The 17044-nt window shown below is 35.2% G+C and overlaps 1 protein-coding gene across 1 annotated transcript; it reads left to right on the plus strand.

The window, feature by feature from the left end:
- Positions 1-428: 428 nt before the first annotated feature.
- On the plus strand, positions 429-13402 carry LYRM7 (LYR motif containing 7). The gene is made up of 5 exons (XM_081317031.1): positions 429-484; positions 4131-4203; positions 8517-8587; positions 11385-11466; positions 13090-13402. Exons 1-5 carry the CDS (start codon positions 470-472, stop codon positions 13158-13160), a joined length of 312 nt encoding a protein of 103 aa, XP_081173157.1. The 5' UTR covers positions 429-469; the 3' UTR covers positions 13161-13402.
- Positions 13403-17044: the final 3642 nt, after the last annotated feature.

A 17044-nucleotide genomic window follows, 5' to 3' on the forward strand; every position in this document is an offset into this window, starting at 1 on the left:
GTGAATTGGAAGCAAAGGAAAACAAAAAAAAATTCTATGTTAACACATTTTTTGTGTGTGTGCCTGGCACAATGTTTCTCAACTTCAGAAACTTAAAATGTGTGGACTTCAACTCCCAAAAATTCCCCAGCCAGCTTCCAACTGCCGGCTTAGCTAGGGGAATCTGGGATTTGAAGTCCATGCATCTTAAAAGCTGCTGAGGTTGAGCAACATTAGAGGAACGCTGATGCTACTAATTCCTTTCCTGCAAAAATTGTTCCCGCTTTCCCTTTCATAATGCTATTCTAAATGTATAGCTCTCGGGTTATCTTTTATCTCCTCCTCCTCCTCCTCCTCCTCCCATTCGCTGATTTGTCGTTGTCGTGAGGCAATATTCTCATAGAACCAATAACGTGCACTGGTAGGCGTGGCTCTGTTCCTCCCGGAAATCTCTACAATAGGGATTCCTCCAAGAGCAGCGATTTCAGCAATGCGAAGGGCAGAGGTTAGTTGATGGTCCGATGTACTTTCGCAGGCAAGATACTGTTTTGGGGCGAGAGATGCGGTGTTGCTGTTGGGCTGGGAACATTATTTGAGCCATATGAGAATGCGTTATAGTTGGAGTACATGCAGAATATAGTACACATCAATGTGTAAGAGATGTATCCCACTTTTTCTTGATTTTCTTACTAAGCTGCCTGACCACATGGTTATTATATTTGTTTATTCGTGTCGGAAGCATCACGGTTAAAATAAGCCATACTACATGACCTAAAATTTAACATATACAAGATTAAAATATGTAGAAATTAAAACAGATCTTGCCCAGAAACTAGTAACATTCATTAGTTGCGTTCTGTTGTGACATTGTTACTATGACCAATTGATTTTCAAATTATGCATACAAGATATGAATCCTTGAAAACTTCCTTGATTTTTTTAACCTGCCGGATAATCTGGTCCTGAAAGTGAGATTGTAATAAGGCCAGTGATTATGCTGTGATGTTCAAAGGATAGTAAGTTATTTATTTCTTTTAGAATTACTTTCTGCTTTCTTATGATTTACCTTGGATCTTCTACTGCATTAGATTACAATTTCCCATCATCCAAAATGCTGTAGAGCCCTATTGCATACCACTTTGCATCTGCGTTCACACAACACACCTAATACACCATGTTACAGTTCAGTGTAATGTATTTAGTCCTAAATTTCTCACACGGTCTTTGGCAAGCCACTCTTTTAGTCCGTTTTTTCCTCTTTAAATGGCACGTGTGCTTCAGGGGTGATTCCTGGCAACTGCCTGGAGTCCCTGTAGTTTTCTTGAAAAGATTTACACAGATGGTTTGTTACTGTCTCCCTAAGGCTGAGAGAGAGTGACTGGCCCAAGGTCACCAGCTGGTTTCATACCTAAGTTGAACTAGAATTCATTTTCCTGGTTTCTAGCCTAATGGCTAAAACACTGCACCAAATTGGTTCTCATTTAAATGAATGCATAGATTATGCATTGAATGGGATGAAATGTCTATTGCTTCACTCCCATAAAAGCTATTGCCCTTTTTGTTTTGTCTCCTAAACTCATGTATTCTTAATAGTTATAGAACCAGCAGAAATACAGCAGGCGGTACCTCTTTTGAACAGGAAAGTTACATCTATGGAATTGCTGTTAACTGTACATGTTTTAAAAATGTTAAGTTTTGAAAAGAAAAGAAAAAAGCCATAAATCTGTCTTTTTACTCTGGTGTTTACTGTTTTTCCTTGATGATATTTCAGTTCATAAGGATATTTTTATTTCTTCCTATAAAACAGTATTCATTCTGTTTAAGATGATACGAGGGTATTTTGAGTGGCATTAGTGTATTTTGGTCTTTCTGCCAACCTCTTGGTATGTTTATGGGAATTTTTCCGATTCCACTAGTCAAAGAGGCTGGTATCCTGTATTACCAGTTACAGAATGTTTATATATTTCTTTCCTCTGTCAGAATGAAACAGTAACTTTACTTTTCTAAAAATTCATCTTCCACTTATTTCTCTATAAATGAAAAATGGGTTTGCAAAAATAAGTGTTATAAGAATTCTTACTGCTAATTCTCTGTATTAAAAATGATATTATTACTGATGTCTCTCTCTATTTTAATTAAGCCAGTAGTGTAACAGCTTACCAAACACATTTAAGCATTTTCGAAGTACAGTGTCAAATTTCTTAGTTTAATTTGTTTATATTTTAATTAAGCAGTGTTTACTTTCCAATACCTTTCTCTCACAGTTCTAGCATCAAAAGTTTAGCTAACATATTCTTTTAAATTTTATATATTTATATGTTGCCTAACTCAAATATGTGGCAGCTCTTAAAGTTAAAATAGAAAACCATTAAAAAAATAACCAAAATCATAAAAACACATTAAATACATTAAAAGAATAAAAACTATGTCTTTTTATGGTTTTCATAATCTGCAAGCATGCAGTTCAATGTGCTAAATGATGTAACTATCTAGCAGGCTCCACACTTCCATTACCAGATTCCAGGAAAAAGGGAAAAGTAAAATCTTCAGACCCTTCCAGAAGACCAATAAAAGCTAATCTAACCTTTTTAAACTTAAATTTAAAAATATTTATTATGTCAGATATTATTTCTGAAATACCTGTAAAATATCTTCTTTAACAATTTTCCTGTCACTTTCTGGAGGCTTGCCTATCTACTGTAAGAATCAGGCAAGGAATTTATGATTATACTACCTATCATATTATGGTCTTTTCTGCTGATTTTTACATACCAGTATCACATACCAGTATCCACGTTAGAGGGAGGAATGTAGGTTGCTACCGTATTTTCCGGCGTATAAGACGACTGGGCGTATAAGACGACCCCCCCAACTTTTGAGATGATTTTCAAGATTTTTCATCTTATACGTCGGAAAATCAGCGAGCCCGGGAAGGTACGCCCTCCCCTCTCACAGTGGAGGAAGCAGGGCAGGCTGGCGTCTGGCGGGAGCCGGCAGGGCATTCCTGCGCATGCGCGTGCTCCCCGGCTCCTAAGGAGTCCTCGGGCAGCCATGGCAGGCGCCTCACGCTCTTCCCTCTTGAGGCAGCATCAGCGGAGCCATCCGGCGTCGGGTGGGAGCCGGCAGGGCAGTCCTGCGCACGCGTGCGCTCCCCGGCTGTTAAGGAGCACTCCTTAGCAGCCAGGGAGTGCGCGCGTGTGCAGGACTGCCCTGCCGGCTCCCGCCCGACGCCGGACGGCTCCGCCGATGTTGCTTCAAGAGGGAAGAGCGTGAGGCGCCTGCCATGGTTGACTCAGCCTTCCATCCTTCCGAGGTAGGTAAAATGAGGACCCAGATTGTTGGGGGCAATAAGCTGACTTTGTAATAATGCCGCTTGGGGTGTGTGTGAAAGCCCTAATAAGCAGGCATATACATAGAATGAAGGCTACTGCTAAGCTTGTAAGCCGCCCTGAGTCTTCGGAGAAGGGCGGGATATAAATGGAATAAAAATAAAATAAAAAATAAATGGCTCCCCGAGGACTCCTTAGGAGCCGGGGAGCACGTGCGTGCGCAGGACTGCCCTGCCGGCTCCCGCCAGATGCCAGCCTGCCCTGCTTCGTCCACAGTGAGAGGGGAGGGCGTGCCTTCCCGGGCTCGCTGACTTGCAGCCAAGCCAGAGCCGAAAGGGGCTTTTCCTTCCACCCACCCTTTGGAATAGACGCAAGAGCTCCCGGGGTCTGGCGTTTGCAAGGGGGAGGGGAAGGGGCTGAGAGGCTCTTGGGGGTGGGAAGGGAGAGTCACGTTGGAGGGGGGACTGGACTAAGGAGGCTTGAAGTTGCTTTGCAAGAACGGGGGCGCTCGATTGATTTATGTACTATTTTCCAGCGTATAAGACGACTGGGCGTATAAGACGACCCCCCAACTTTTGAAATGATTTTCATGGGTTAAAAAGTCGTCTTATACGCCGGAAAATACGGTAGTTATATCAGCATTTACATCAGCTGCCATTTCTAGGAATCATTTTCATTTCATTCTCCTATGTCTAAATGCTTTTTCTTGGAGTTTTTCTATATTTGTTTCCTTGGTATGGTTACTTCAAATTTAACTGAGCAAATGGTGCTTTCTTGCAAACATAAGAATGTAAAACTTTTAACATTCTATTGTATTTACAGGTCTTGAAAGTTTTCAAGGTTTTACATAGGACAAGGCAAAATGTGTTCAAAGGTGACACCAGAAGCTTAGACGGTAAGAATTCTTGTGTTTTTTTAGTAAAGGAACTGAAGGAACAAATTCTCAATCCTTTTCCCAGTAGAGCTATTTAAAAACATAGTTTTTAAAAATAAAGTTTTAAGGTATGATTATTAATTCTAGCATGTAGTTGTATTTGAGCATCTATGCTTTTTTTGGAACGGTATACATTCTGTATATGCATTGAGTCCCTTGTTTTTTCTTTATAAAATCTCACCAGTGTTGAATTGTAGTTGCTTCACTGCTTATTCAGTCTTTCTGTGTTTTATCTTAAAAGATACAAAGTTTAAATGTATTTACAATTCTTACTTTATGACCTAAAAAAGTTTTATTCAGTCAGAAGAGAGGCAAACTCTGCTTGGCTAACCTCAAACTGGCACTCATGCATTCAGATCAAATATGTGTAATAAGATGATTTACTAGCTTCACCACCCAGAAGCTGTTGGAGAAGAGTTTTCTAAACCTTAATGTTACAGCAGGGCTGCTGGAACAAGAATTTAGTTTTTCTCTTCACTGCAACTTTAAAGGGGACTGGGGAAAAAAAACAGAAATTTGCAGGTGTTTCATATTAAGAAGTGCTCACTTTTTTCATCCATATGCATACTAGATGAGAACATGTTTCATCAGTCAATGTATTTATATTTTCTAAACCTTGATTTCTCATCCTTGCTATGGATACATTAAAATTTCTCCTCTGATTTTTTTTTAAAAAGGAAAACTGGACTTTTCATCCAGGTTTTCTGCTTCATGAGTTCAATATCATATTTTGCTTTTGATTCAATGTACAACATTAAGTTATTCTGCTTTCCAAATAAATGCATTGGAATAAATAAACTGCAAATAAGGGAAAAATTAACTTGAATGAAAATTTATTACAATCAAAGGACCCAAGAACAAGCTTAATAAAAAAGAAAACAATACATGGGAAACAAATCATTCAGAAACAAGTTTTTCATGCATCTAATCCTGGCAGCTGAAAGTTTGGCTACATTAGGCCTAAATTTAGATAAGAGAAAATTTTATATACATGGTTTGAAAAGCCCGGTTGAAAAAAACAAAGGATAAATAAAGGTTTGCCTCAGATCATACAGTATACAATTCACACAAACCTAAACTATGATTTATGTGGGTTAACTATGAGTCCTTACACTAATTGTTTTGATAATACATTTCTAAATGAACTGGAAAACAGGGTAAATTAGCTTTATTACTCAAGTCCTATGAGTTTATATCCTAGAGCCCTTGTCTAATAAACAAAAAACCGAAGTATGCCCCATTAAAAATAGGCAATCTTGAGGGAGGCCAATTCGACTAATTTTATGGGTTATAATTTTAAACTAGTAACTAATAAATCGGTCATCAAGATAAGAAAGTAATTCTGAACTGGAATGAAACACAGTATAGCTGAGTTTTGTCCCATCTCAAAAAGAACTATAGCATTTCGTACAGCTTGTAGTATTAAAAGGGATCCCAACAAATGGACTGTTTAGATATGCACAAATACACAGCAACAAAGAACCACCAAGACCACTCCCGTCAACACTGACAAGGCAAGCCACTAGAACAAGGATGTCAAATGCGTGTGTCACGTGACGTGTCGCAACATATCGTGACTTTTTTCCCCTTTGCCTGAGCTGGGGTGGGCATAGCTTACACATGACGCATCCGGCCCATGGACCGGCAGTTTGACACCCCTGCACTGGAATATAAAATCAGAACAAATTTCGCTCCCTGTAGCACTGATAATGTTACCTAGTTTGAATAATGAAACGTCTGCAAGAAAATAACCAAGCTCAGAGAGCACCAGGGACCCTCTTATTCTTTTTTTTAAAATTTTTTTTTATTAATTTTCCAATATTACAATAGTATCTTTAAAAAGCAATGTGGTGTCTGGGTTACAATAGTTCCATTTCAGACAAATACATATTATTACAAATCTCCAAATTGTTGTAACCAATATTTCCTCTCTTGTTTCTTTTAGTACATATTATCTCTTATCTAAATTAACATACTTCTCATTGCTATCCATCAGTCATTTAATAGTTTTCTTATATTTGTCAATACCTTGGTATATTTTATATTTTAACATTCCATCTTTAAGATATCAAAACACCTAATATATTTTCCAGCTTTAATTTTACATTAATATTAAAATTAAACATTTAAAGTTTCTCATTTTCATATTTCTAAATAACCTCCTTTCCCTTTACACAATTTTCTCAGATACCTAGTAATGTAAATACACTTCTTATTTATCTCATTTCCATATCAACAAGTTAATAGTACAATATAAGAATGGTAGTCATTAGAATACCAATTGCAAGGAGGAGAAAGAGGAGGACAATATAATATTCTTATTTCTCATTTATAGTTTCCACATATTGAAAATTAACCAAAATTTCTCCCATTTCAACATTTAATATATCCTTTCATGTCACTACATCCAAATATATTAGTTACATTGTATCATTCTTAACATATATACATCTTAATCCATTTCATTTAAAGAGCTCAGTATTGCAATGTTAGTATTCATACATCTGTATTTTTTTTTAGTATTTTTATCTACTCATCAAAACAGTCTCTCGTAATCCAAGTACAATCCTGTCTATTTTGGTATTATCTATTTCAGGCCTCTTAAGTATGTCCATATTTCTTCAATCTTATTCTTGCTTTCTTCCTTTGCCATGTCATTTTTCGCTTCTTTGCCTCAGGGTCATCAAAGCATTCTTGTGTTGTTATATCATATTGAAGTAGCCCTCCAGTCTCCATTTTCGAAGGGTTGAGGGGTTTGTTGAAAGCGCCAAATCTTCTCATTATTTTCACCTCTTGATATAATTGTCCTGGACTGAATAAATTTTGTTCCACCTGTTTCTCATTTTGGTCTTCAAAAGTCTTTGCTTGTTAATTCTTCTGCCAATGTATTTTGTTAAGTATTTTGTATTTTCTTCTGTTAAGTTCTGTCACAATAAAATATTAGTTGTAGTCACAGTTTGAGTTTGTTTCTTCGAGATGCTTTCTAATTCTTTTCCAAAAGCTCTTATTTCATCGCCATCTGTAGAAAGGAACTGATAGGTTTGGTAGGATATTTCCCACATAGCTTAGATTTGTTTTTGAAACTCTTCCATGGTGGAGTTTCACATCTGGTGTTCAAGGTTAATCTTATCTTGTTTTTCTTAAATGTTTTCTTAATTTTTTTTTTAAAAAAAAGTCAGCTTGCAATTTCAGGCTTAGCCACTGAAGTGCTTTGAAAGTTCTTTTCTTTTAGTCCGTTTATTTTTTCAACATTTTTTTTTAAAAAACACCCCTGAGTTTGCTCACCGCTTATTTGAAGGGAGGGTTGAATTCCCCCCTCCCTCTCCACAGGGGGGAAGGTACTTAGCACCTTATTTAGGTGAAAAGAAGAAGATTAAGGTATAAGAGAGGAATCTTACCACCGTCTCTTCCATGCTGCTTTAATGTTGCCTGGTGGTAAGTTTGACTTCGGCTGTCTGCAGCCTAGTAACTAGCCATATTACTATGGCCGGTCTTTTGTCCGCCGGTTCGAAGGTAATGCAGGACTAATGGGGGTTGCGGCTCCCCTGCGTTTCTGCAAAAGCCCCTTCTTGCTGGTCACCCCTCCAGGGCGACTTCGGCCCTTTTAGGACCCCCCAGCAATGCGAAACTGGACATGGAAGATGAGAGCCGTCCTCCAGATGTCCATGTCGGCTGGCTCAGCAAACCGGAAGTTGGGACCCTCTTATTCTGTTCACGTTATGCCACATTTGAAAAATAGGAGCTTTGTTGTTGTTAGCTGCGAAGTTGTGTCCGACCCATCGCGACCCTATGGACAACGTTCCTCCAGGCCTTCCTGTCCTCTACAATCTTCTGGAGTCCATTTAAGCTCACGCCTACTGCTTCAGTGACTCCATCCAGCCACCTCATTCTCTGTTGTCCCATTCTTCTATTGCCCTCAATCTTTTCCAGCATTAGGCTCTTCCTCAGTAATATACTGGTTTGTGATATTTCAGGTAAACTTTCTTTAAATACTGATTTCTATTAACCTTTTCATGTTCAATTTCCTCAAAGTACTGCAAAGGAATAGTTTTTAACTTGCATTTGGGACTTTTATTGACATTTTGTAATATCGTATATTGTAACTTAACTATTGGGGAAACAGACTACATCTTTTTAAATATTTTCAGATTAGCACATAAGGTTCTGATATCATACTATGGGAATAATTTTTATAGAAGAACCTATTTTATCTGTAACAAAAAGCTGAATAAACACATTTTTTAAAAATACCTGTTCTCTCTTTTTTAATCTAGCTGCAAGACTTAAGATAAATGAAGAATTCAAAAATAATAAAAATGAGACTTCTCCTGAAAAAATAGCTGAGGTATTTGCACAGAAAATGTTTCTGCTATTGCAACTTAAGCTAGCTTAACTTTTACAAAATATACTAAGTTTAATTTTGTATTAACTATATGAAGCAGATTAGGAACAGAATGAGGACGGATATTACTAGCAAACAATTGCAAATGTTTCTGTAAAATTACCTTTCTTAATGGTTTTCTAAAAAAGAAATGACAGTGAAACTGCTAGAATACATGTAATCTGTATATTTATATTGGAAACCACAGCTTGAAAGTCAGTGGCTAAATCTCTGTTTTATGGTGATAGTTTTCTATGCTTCATATTCAAGGGGAAAGATAGTGCAAAGCAATAATCAAGGATGAATTAGGAACAAGCAGCTGTTGAGCAGAGATAACAGTTACTTTATTTTTCTTCTTAGAATTCTATACTTTGCAACATTTTTATTGCAGCTTGAAATAGAATAGTCTAGAGCCTCCTAACATTTAAAGCTAATACAGATAGTCCTTATTTAGTATTACACAGGACTGACAACTGTTGCTAAGCAAATTGGTCTCTAAATAGGAAATCAAATGACTAAGATTGTGCTTTCCATTTCACATTTTCCTGCCCCTTGGAATGCTCACTCCAGTGGTGTGATAATTAGCAAAAAGGAGATTAATATTTGTATTTACATTCATTGGAGAGGAAGGGATTATAAAAGACTATGCAGACACACAGTGGGGAATATGCATTGGAAGGAATGTGCATTGGAAGGAATGTGGTGGCGGTGGCAGCCCAATATGTTTGGGGCTGGGAGCCATGAGCACCATAAACAAATAACCTACTTTATTCCCCATTGTGTGCCTCCTTAGTCCCTTGTAAACCCTTCCTCTCCAATCTCGCTGATGTTCCAGCTACAGGGACCACACAAGTCAGGCACAGGATAATGCTTACAAATCATAATTATATGACTGAGGGATGCTGAACAAGGCAATCAGCAAGTAAGAACTACTTGTAGGTACTTTTGAATTTTAAACATATGCTATGTTCGTTCCCGCAAAATGACCACTCTGGTGGTATGGTCATAGCCAGTCATACAATTTACTAAAAGACAATGGATTAGATGATTCCTATTACCCTTTCTTGCCTCCCCCCAAACTTTCCAGTTTACACACTCATTTTGAAAATTTTCTGTCTTTAGGCAGAAAGAGTATTGAACCAGAATCCTGATCACTTTTATTTTTAAAGAATGCCTCCATAGAAATGTTCTGGAAAATATTTTTTATTTTATTTAATGAATGTGTATATGTATATTATATATGCATATTAAAAAAGAAACGTAAAATAGGATTTAGAGCTTGGAGGCCAATAAGAGAAGTTCCTGCTGGCACTTTGATAAACCATATTGGGAGAACTAAACCTTAAGCTTTTGGAATTCTGCAGGAGCTAGCTAGGTTTCTAATGAAACCAATTTCTTCTTTCTTATTAAAGCATGGCTAAATAGATCTAGAGGCTTTTTTTAATCTGACCATTAATCAATCAAGATCCTGAAGCAGGATCAATTTTGTCACCTTTCTATTTAGCAGAATATGTTACTATCAATTCCTGCCTGACAAAACTGTTACTTTGAAATTTATTAGCTCATGAGCTAATAAGTATTATATTTTGTCACCAGTGTCTAGTGAATAAGCTCTTTTTGTTCCATTTCAGAAACATTTCCCCCGCTCACTGAATATTTTTTCCTAAAAATGCCACCATTTATAAATGAATGCTAGTTATCTGACAGGTGAAAAAGAGGGAGATTAGGGAGATAGCATCTCTGAAAAACCTGTTTAAAAGAATAATAAATTGCCTGTAAAACAGGAACAAGCTCTCTTATGTGGATGCAGGATATGTGTACGGACACCTTTAAATGAACTAATCTTTGACACAGTCTTCTTGCAGAAATCGGCATAGTAGATTCCGTTATTCTGTAATTTTCTCTCTCTTAAAATTGGAACAGCTCTAATTCCTTGAATTACTGATATTTAGTTTCTTTTGCCTGAAGGGAAAAAAACTGTCAAATTCAGCAAGTGTTCATGTGTTCAACAGCATTAAAATCTCAGCTGTAAAAAAAATGAATTTATGAAGCTTTCACAAAATCTTAGCTGATTGAAAACTGATAGCTAAAATAAACACATGCATATTTTTTCACGGGTTATTATTCTTTCAGTCAGTAACTCAGATATTTTTACAAGCTGGCTCATGCAGATAATTATTTAGATTTGGAGGAATACTGTCAAATTATTCATGAACCTGATGGAATGATGAAATTATAACTGTTTTGAAATCATAATAAACTGTAATTACTATCTGTATATCAAGTAGTATATTCCTGCTTTGTGGGTTTGAATTTTAATAAAGTGTGAGATCTTTTTAGTGCTATCTAGTTGATAGCTCTCTTGAGTACTTGTTTGGAGCATTATGATAGCATTGTAATGATTTGTAGTGGTAGGTGCAGTATAAATTAATGAAAGATGTCAAAAATCATTAAACTGATAGTTTCAGGCACTCTTTGGTGATTATAAAGGAAATATATTGAAAAGATCACTTTTGCACTGTTTTGTAAGAAAATACAGGGTTTTTATTATTATATCTCCACCCCATGATGAATATCTCTTTATCCGTATTCTATTAAAGCATATGTAATATAAATAGTAATGTCAATATCAAAGATAAACATCCTTTGAAAATCTCAGTTACGAAATGTACAATGAACTTGTAAAGTTCATTGTTCTTTCATGAATGATTAGGAAGCAAAATATATTGGTGAATAATTATTGTTTCCCAACTCCACCCAGCTTATAAAATTAGCTTCAGATGTGGAAGTTATACTTAGAACATGTGTCCTACAAGGTGTTTATGTGGATGCCAACAAAATAAGTAAGTAAAAGATTCTCTGCCTTGCAAATTTTATAAATCAGTTTAATATTGAGTACTACATATATGAAGCTAAACTTGGTACAGTGTATTTGATTTATTAGGTATAAATATATATACCATAGATAGAGGGGGTACATGTGATAATTATACAGTATCATCTTTCAGAATTCAATTAATATGTTAAATAGAAATTCTACAGATTTCAATATATTCTGTTTATGGCAGGTTGATATTAGTTTCAAGTAGTTCTTTAATGAATAGTGGAATATTGAAGAAATATCAGTATATAGTTATAAAATTCTTATAAGCTATCAATTTTTTTCTGTTTTCCTAATTCCAACAAAATTGGTTTTTAATAGAAACGTTCTACCTTGAATAATTAAATATCTTAACATATTAATGTTTCCAATAATATATTTTTGTAATGTATCTAATGAATTATTAAATAATGCATATCTGAAAAGCCCCCCTCCAATAAAATGTATATGTTTCCTCTATTTTTCTACCCTATGGTACTTCCTATGGAATGTGAGATCTTTGCAACTTTGCAACGTAAAATACAAAATGTTATGATTAATATCAAACAGGTTAAACCTCTTTTAATTCCAAATAGGTACAGATTCAGTTTGTATCAAAACCTTAACTAGAATTCCAGATGTGAAGGCACCATAACTTTCTGTTGGCATTTTCTTAATGATCTGTAGCATGGAAATTTGCCCTTTTTTTAAAAGCTGCTATACATTCTATAAACATCTTTTACTGACACCAGTGGTAGCATGTCAATCCCTTAGACACCCCTTAGGCTTCCATGGCTGAGACTGGACACAAAGTGAGATGTCTACAGATTTAGTTTGACACCTTAACCAACATGCCACATTTGTTCTCCATTATACTGAATAATCATATTTGGCTTTTTTTACTGAAAAGTAAGAAGTAATTGATTACTGCATTCATCTAGTCATTACTAGCTACAGTACTTATAGGATTTTGTGTCTCAGTAATAAAGTGTTTGCTTTCTGGGCAAGAAGTCACAGATTCAATATCTGCACACACAAGGGGGATAAGGATGATCTCAGAGTTCAGCCCTTTATCATATAACATAAATATACAATGGCATAGAAATGGTCTGCCACTTCTTTCTTCCTAGATTTATTTACTTAATTAACTTCTTAGACTGCCCTACAGCTGTGGTTTTCACGTTTCTATCCCATCCAAGAACCAAGTATGGCCCAATTCTGCTTAATTTCCAAGCCCAGGTAGATGCTGTCACTTGCTGAAATGGTATCTCCAGAAATGACCAGAAAAATTCCTGCCTCAAACTCAGGAAACCCACCACCAATTGAAACAAATAACATTTGGATTAATACGTGAATGAATGTTTTAACTAAATATGGAATTTTTTGCCATGACCTGACTATGGCAAACAGATAAAGAATATGATCTTTGCAGTAAGCAGAACATTTAAATATGTGTGTTTGTAATTAGTTTATAATTTCACAGATTCCTATTTGTAGAAAATAATGCTTCTAATTCTATAATCTCCATTATAAAGTATTAGAAACAGTGTTGCCTTTGTTTAAACAATAGTATGAAAAATCTAATATTAATGTCTTTTTCTTCCAGGGCTTTTACCAAGAAAGGACGTGCTGCGAGACAATGCTCCATACTGTGACACCCCAAAGCAAAACACATGAATTTAATAGAACAAAAGTTTTGATTAATTAACTGTGCCATGTAATTTCTTTTAAAATAAAATCTCTTTCCTATTAATATCGGCCTAAATAAAATTCTCAATATGAATTATTGCATTCAGATGAAAAGCAAAAAAAATAATACTTTTGTTAATTCAGGAAACATATTCAGATTTATTTTCTGGTTTAAGAGAATGTCTTTACGTATACGGTAACCAAATTAGTGTAAGACTTTCATAAATTTTAATCCCTCCAATGGATATGATTCATTCTTCCTATGTACTTCCAAGCTTATATTTTCCTTTCAATCCCCAAATATGTAATAACCTATTTTAGAATTAAAAAGAAAATATTTTCAAATTTTCAAACATAATTCTAAAGATTCCAGAAAAACAAGGTGCAGAGTTTCATGCAATTAATGTAAATTATAAACTTTTTAATTTTCAGTGAATATTATACAGCATACATATTATTTTATTCAAATTTAAGGAGATTATTTTAAACCTTTACACTTGAGGAAAGAAGTGTTGGTTTATAAAGGTATAATTCCAGTCATTCCATTCCACTCAGAAGTAGTTCATATTGAATTCATTGGGCTTAATCCTAGATTTGTAGATTGCAGCCTTAAGCTTTGATGCTATCTACAATTTATATTATTTATATGCCAATAGACATCAAGAGACTATGCTTGCCTTTTCCTAAATTTTAGTGAACTTAATAATAGGGCTGACTTCTGTGTAGTCTTGAAATTGTGCTACATGTCAGTTGTTTCCACTTTATGTACTCAGTATAATTTTAAATCTTGAGTTGTAGCCTGTATATTGGATATTTTTACAGGAATTATAGGAAGAGCTTATTCCCTTGTCTTTAACACCGTTACAGGAAAACAGTAATGGACTGAAGATTTAATGAAGGAGGAGGGACTTTTACAGTATGATTTTTTTTGCTTTTTAAAAAAAATACAAATAGTGGAGTATTGAATGGGAAAATAGGGCAAAAGGGCTGTAGAACATTCTCATGGAAAGATTATTAAGTTTTTTTTACGAAGAAAGAATTTTCTCCCTTCCTGATTTAGTATGGTGGCTTTCATCCCCAAATTATTAAAATTATGTATATTGTATTTGCAGAATAATTATCATTGGATAATCACACTGAATTGACTTCATGTTCTCCATTTGGAACCAGAAGAGTTACTAACTTACATCCTGTCTCAGACCATCTCTTCAACACTGATTTAATTATTCTCATAGCATTATCCAGCCATTACTACTGTAAAGTGACATAAATAGTCATTACTGTTGTTTTGGTCCAACCTTATCAAATGAAATTATTAGTAGGGATAGCTTCAAACAAATCCCATTTCTTTATGATAAAGTTGTAACAGGCATTTTAATACATGAGCAGATGTTTGGCTTATAGATCAATTTTGTTTATAATTAATGTTTAGACTATTACATTTTTACCACTCCATTTGTTCTTTTGATTTTATTTATTTTTTATATCTACTCCTAAGAAAGGTTAGACAATATTTAGTCAAAAATATAGTGATGTGTTCAGCAGATGGTGCTCTTGCATATCTATAAGGAAGCAAGCTTGGGAGAGAATTCAGACTCATGCCCTGTGTACATTTTATTTTGAGAGGTAAACAGTATTTCAAAGGTACATTTTATAATTAATTGGGGGAATTATTGGAAATAAATAATTAAACCTCTTTGTTTTAAAAAGAAATATAAAAGCAAAAAGGTCGGTTTTCAACAGTCTGTTTAAACAAGCATGAGTTTTTCTTGAAATATATATTAGATATATTACATGCATATGAAATAAAATACTGTTTAGAATAAAACTAAATCATAAGTTATGATTCAATGAACAATAACAGCTTATAGCCATAATAGTGAAACCCTCTTAGATGTGGGTTTGATTAAATTCAAAGAAATATCCAAGTAAGTGTATTTATCTTAGCTAAATTATAATCTTAACTAGATTTTATATCCAACTTTTCCAGTACCTTTTAAAATATGAGTTCTGCAGGGATTTGTTTCATTTGTGCTATTGCTCCTGAAAATGCCAGATTGGTGCTAGCTTTAATGATGTAACTGTAATTATTGGCTGTGTATCATTAGATCTGTACATAAGGAATTTAATTTCTAGTACTGGCAGTTCTTTTTGCACTTCCTTTGCAAAAATGGAAATAACACTGGAAAACTAAAAATAAGGCCAACTAACCTTTGCAGGAAAACAGACTTTCCTTGCATGAGACAGCTTTTTCCAAATGTTTCCTAAGGTTTAGCTTGGAAACAGCTCTGTTAGAATGAATGAGAAATGCATAATCATGAATGCTATTAAATACACAATCTTTTCTATAGTTATGACTACAGTAAATCCCTATTATAAACCTGAATTGTACATACCATTTGTGTTAAAATGTTTTTTCTTTACAAAACTAGTTTCTTACAGTACGAAGTGTTCAGTACAACTTGAGTCCTGGATACAATTTTGGTATATACTGTAATCTTCTCAGACATTATGTTTTCTACTCTATTACAGGAAAGTTTTAGATTAACAACATCTCAGGTATTACGGTATAATGTGGCATGTTGTATTTAAAGTATTGGATGTAAATGTTTCAGCATCCATTACTGAATTGGAAGGGTGTGAGGTTGGGGGAGACTATTCTAGTTCCTGCCTTTTCAAGAAAATTTATGTTAGCAATGATGGTATTATTATATCATGCTTGAGTGTACTTGAGAATTTAAATTTTAAACACCAGTTTAAACTAAGGCAATCTGGGAACTTGATAAATATAAGGAAAAGATAAACCCCAACAGTAAGTTGGACAAAATTCTTAAAAGTATGCTCAGATTGATTCATGCTAGGAAGTCATTATATATCTCTGCAAAGCAGGAATCATGCTAAACTGGCCTTGCCCTTTTTATGCTTAGGAATTCTTAGGATGTTTTACTGTTCAGACTTTTAATCTATCTGATTCAATACTGTCTGTAGGACTGTTTTCTCTCAGAAGCTGTGTTCGCACATCATGATACTTTATCCAGATATGATACTGAGCCTTGGTGGAGCAGTGGGCTAATGCCTCCTTAAGTAACACCAGCTGCCTGCAATTAGTGCAGGTTCGCATCCCACCAGGCTCAAGGTTGACTCAGCCTTCCATCCTTCCGAGGTAGGTAAAATGAGGACCCAGATTGTTGGGGGCAATTAAGCTGACTTTGTAATAATGCCGCTTGGGGTGTGTGTGAAAGCCCTAATAAGCAGGCATATACATAGAATGAAGGCTACTGCTAAGCTTGTAAGCCGCCCTGAGTCTTCGGAGAAGGGCGGGATATAAATGGAATTAAAATAAAAAAAAATACTTCTCAGGGTAGCTTTATTGCAGTAACTTAATGGTAGTTTTATTTACATTATCTCTTCCTACAAAGCCTACACTAGAAGGGAATAATCACTCCAGTTAGAAATGCTAAGTATAATAAAGCAGTCAAAAAGTCATTCTATAATTCAATATTTTTTTAGGACATAGAGCAGATTAAATAAGACAGCACATTTTTTCTCCTTACTAGCCTATATGTAGCCTTAGGTCAATTCACAAGATTCAGATGTGGTACATCAAATCTGATGAAAGAGATAAAAGGAATTATGTCCTCCACTTGCCTAGGGCAAGTAACTGCTGTCAGTCTCTGACTTGTCCCAGGTTGGCTGTTTGCTAAAACAGATCCAGCTGATCAGCTCTCATACAATTAAAAACAGCAGGAAAAAATTATGTCTGAACTGAGAATATTTGAAAAGATAATGGGGATTGTACTTCTAGAAGGGACCCTATAAAGCAGTGATTCCCAATCCTATAAGGCAGCAGGGGAGAAGGTATGGTTCGGCAC

The sequence above is a fragment of the Vipera berus genome (assembly GCF_964194415.1).
Source record: "Vipera berus genome assembly, chromosome: 2".
Lineage (NCBI taxonomy): Eukaryota > Metazoa > Chordata > Lepidosauria > Squamata > Viperidae > Vipera > Vipera berus.

Bases quoted from the DNA above. Each gene is read 5' to 3' on its own strand.
- LYRM7 (XM_081317031.1), top strand. The intron at 4,204-8,516 runs GTAAGAATTCTT...TTTTTAATCTAG, and splicing joins TGACACCAGAAGCTTAGACG to CTGCAAGACTTAAGATAAAT. The intron at 8,588-11,384 runs GTATTTGCACAG...AACTCCACCCAG, and splicing joins CTCCTGAAAAAATAGCTGAG to CTTATAAAATTAGCTTCAGA.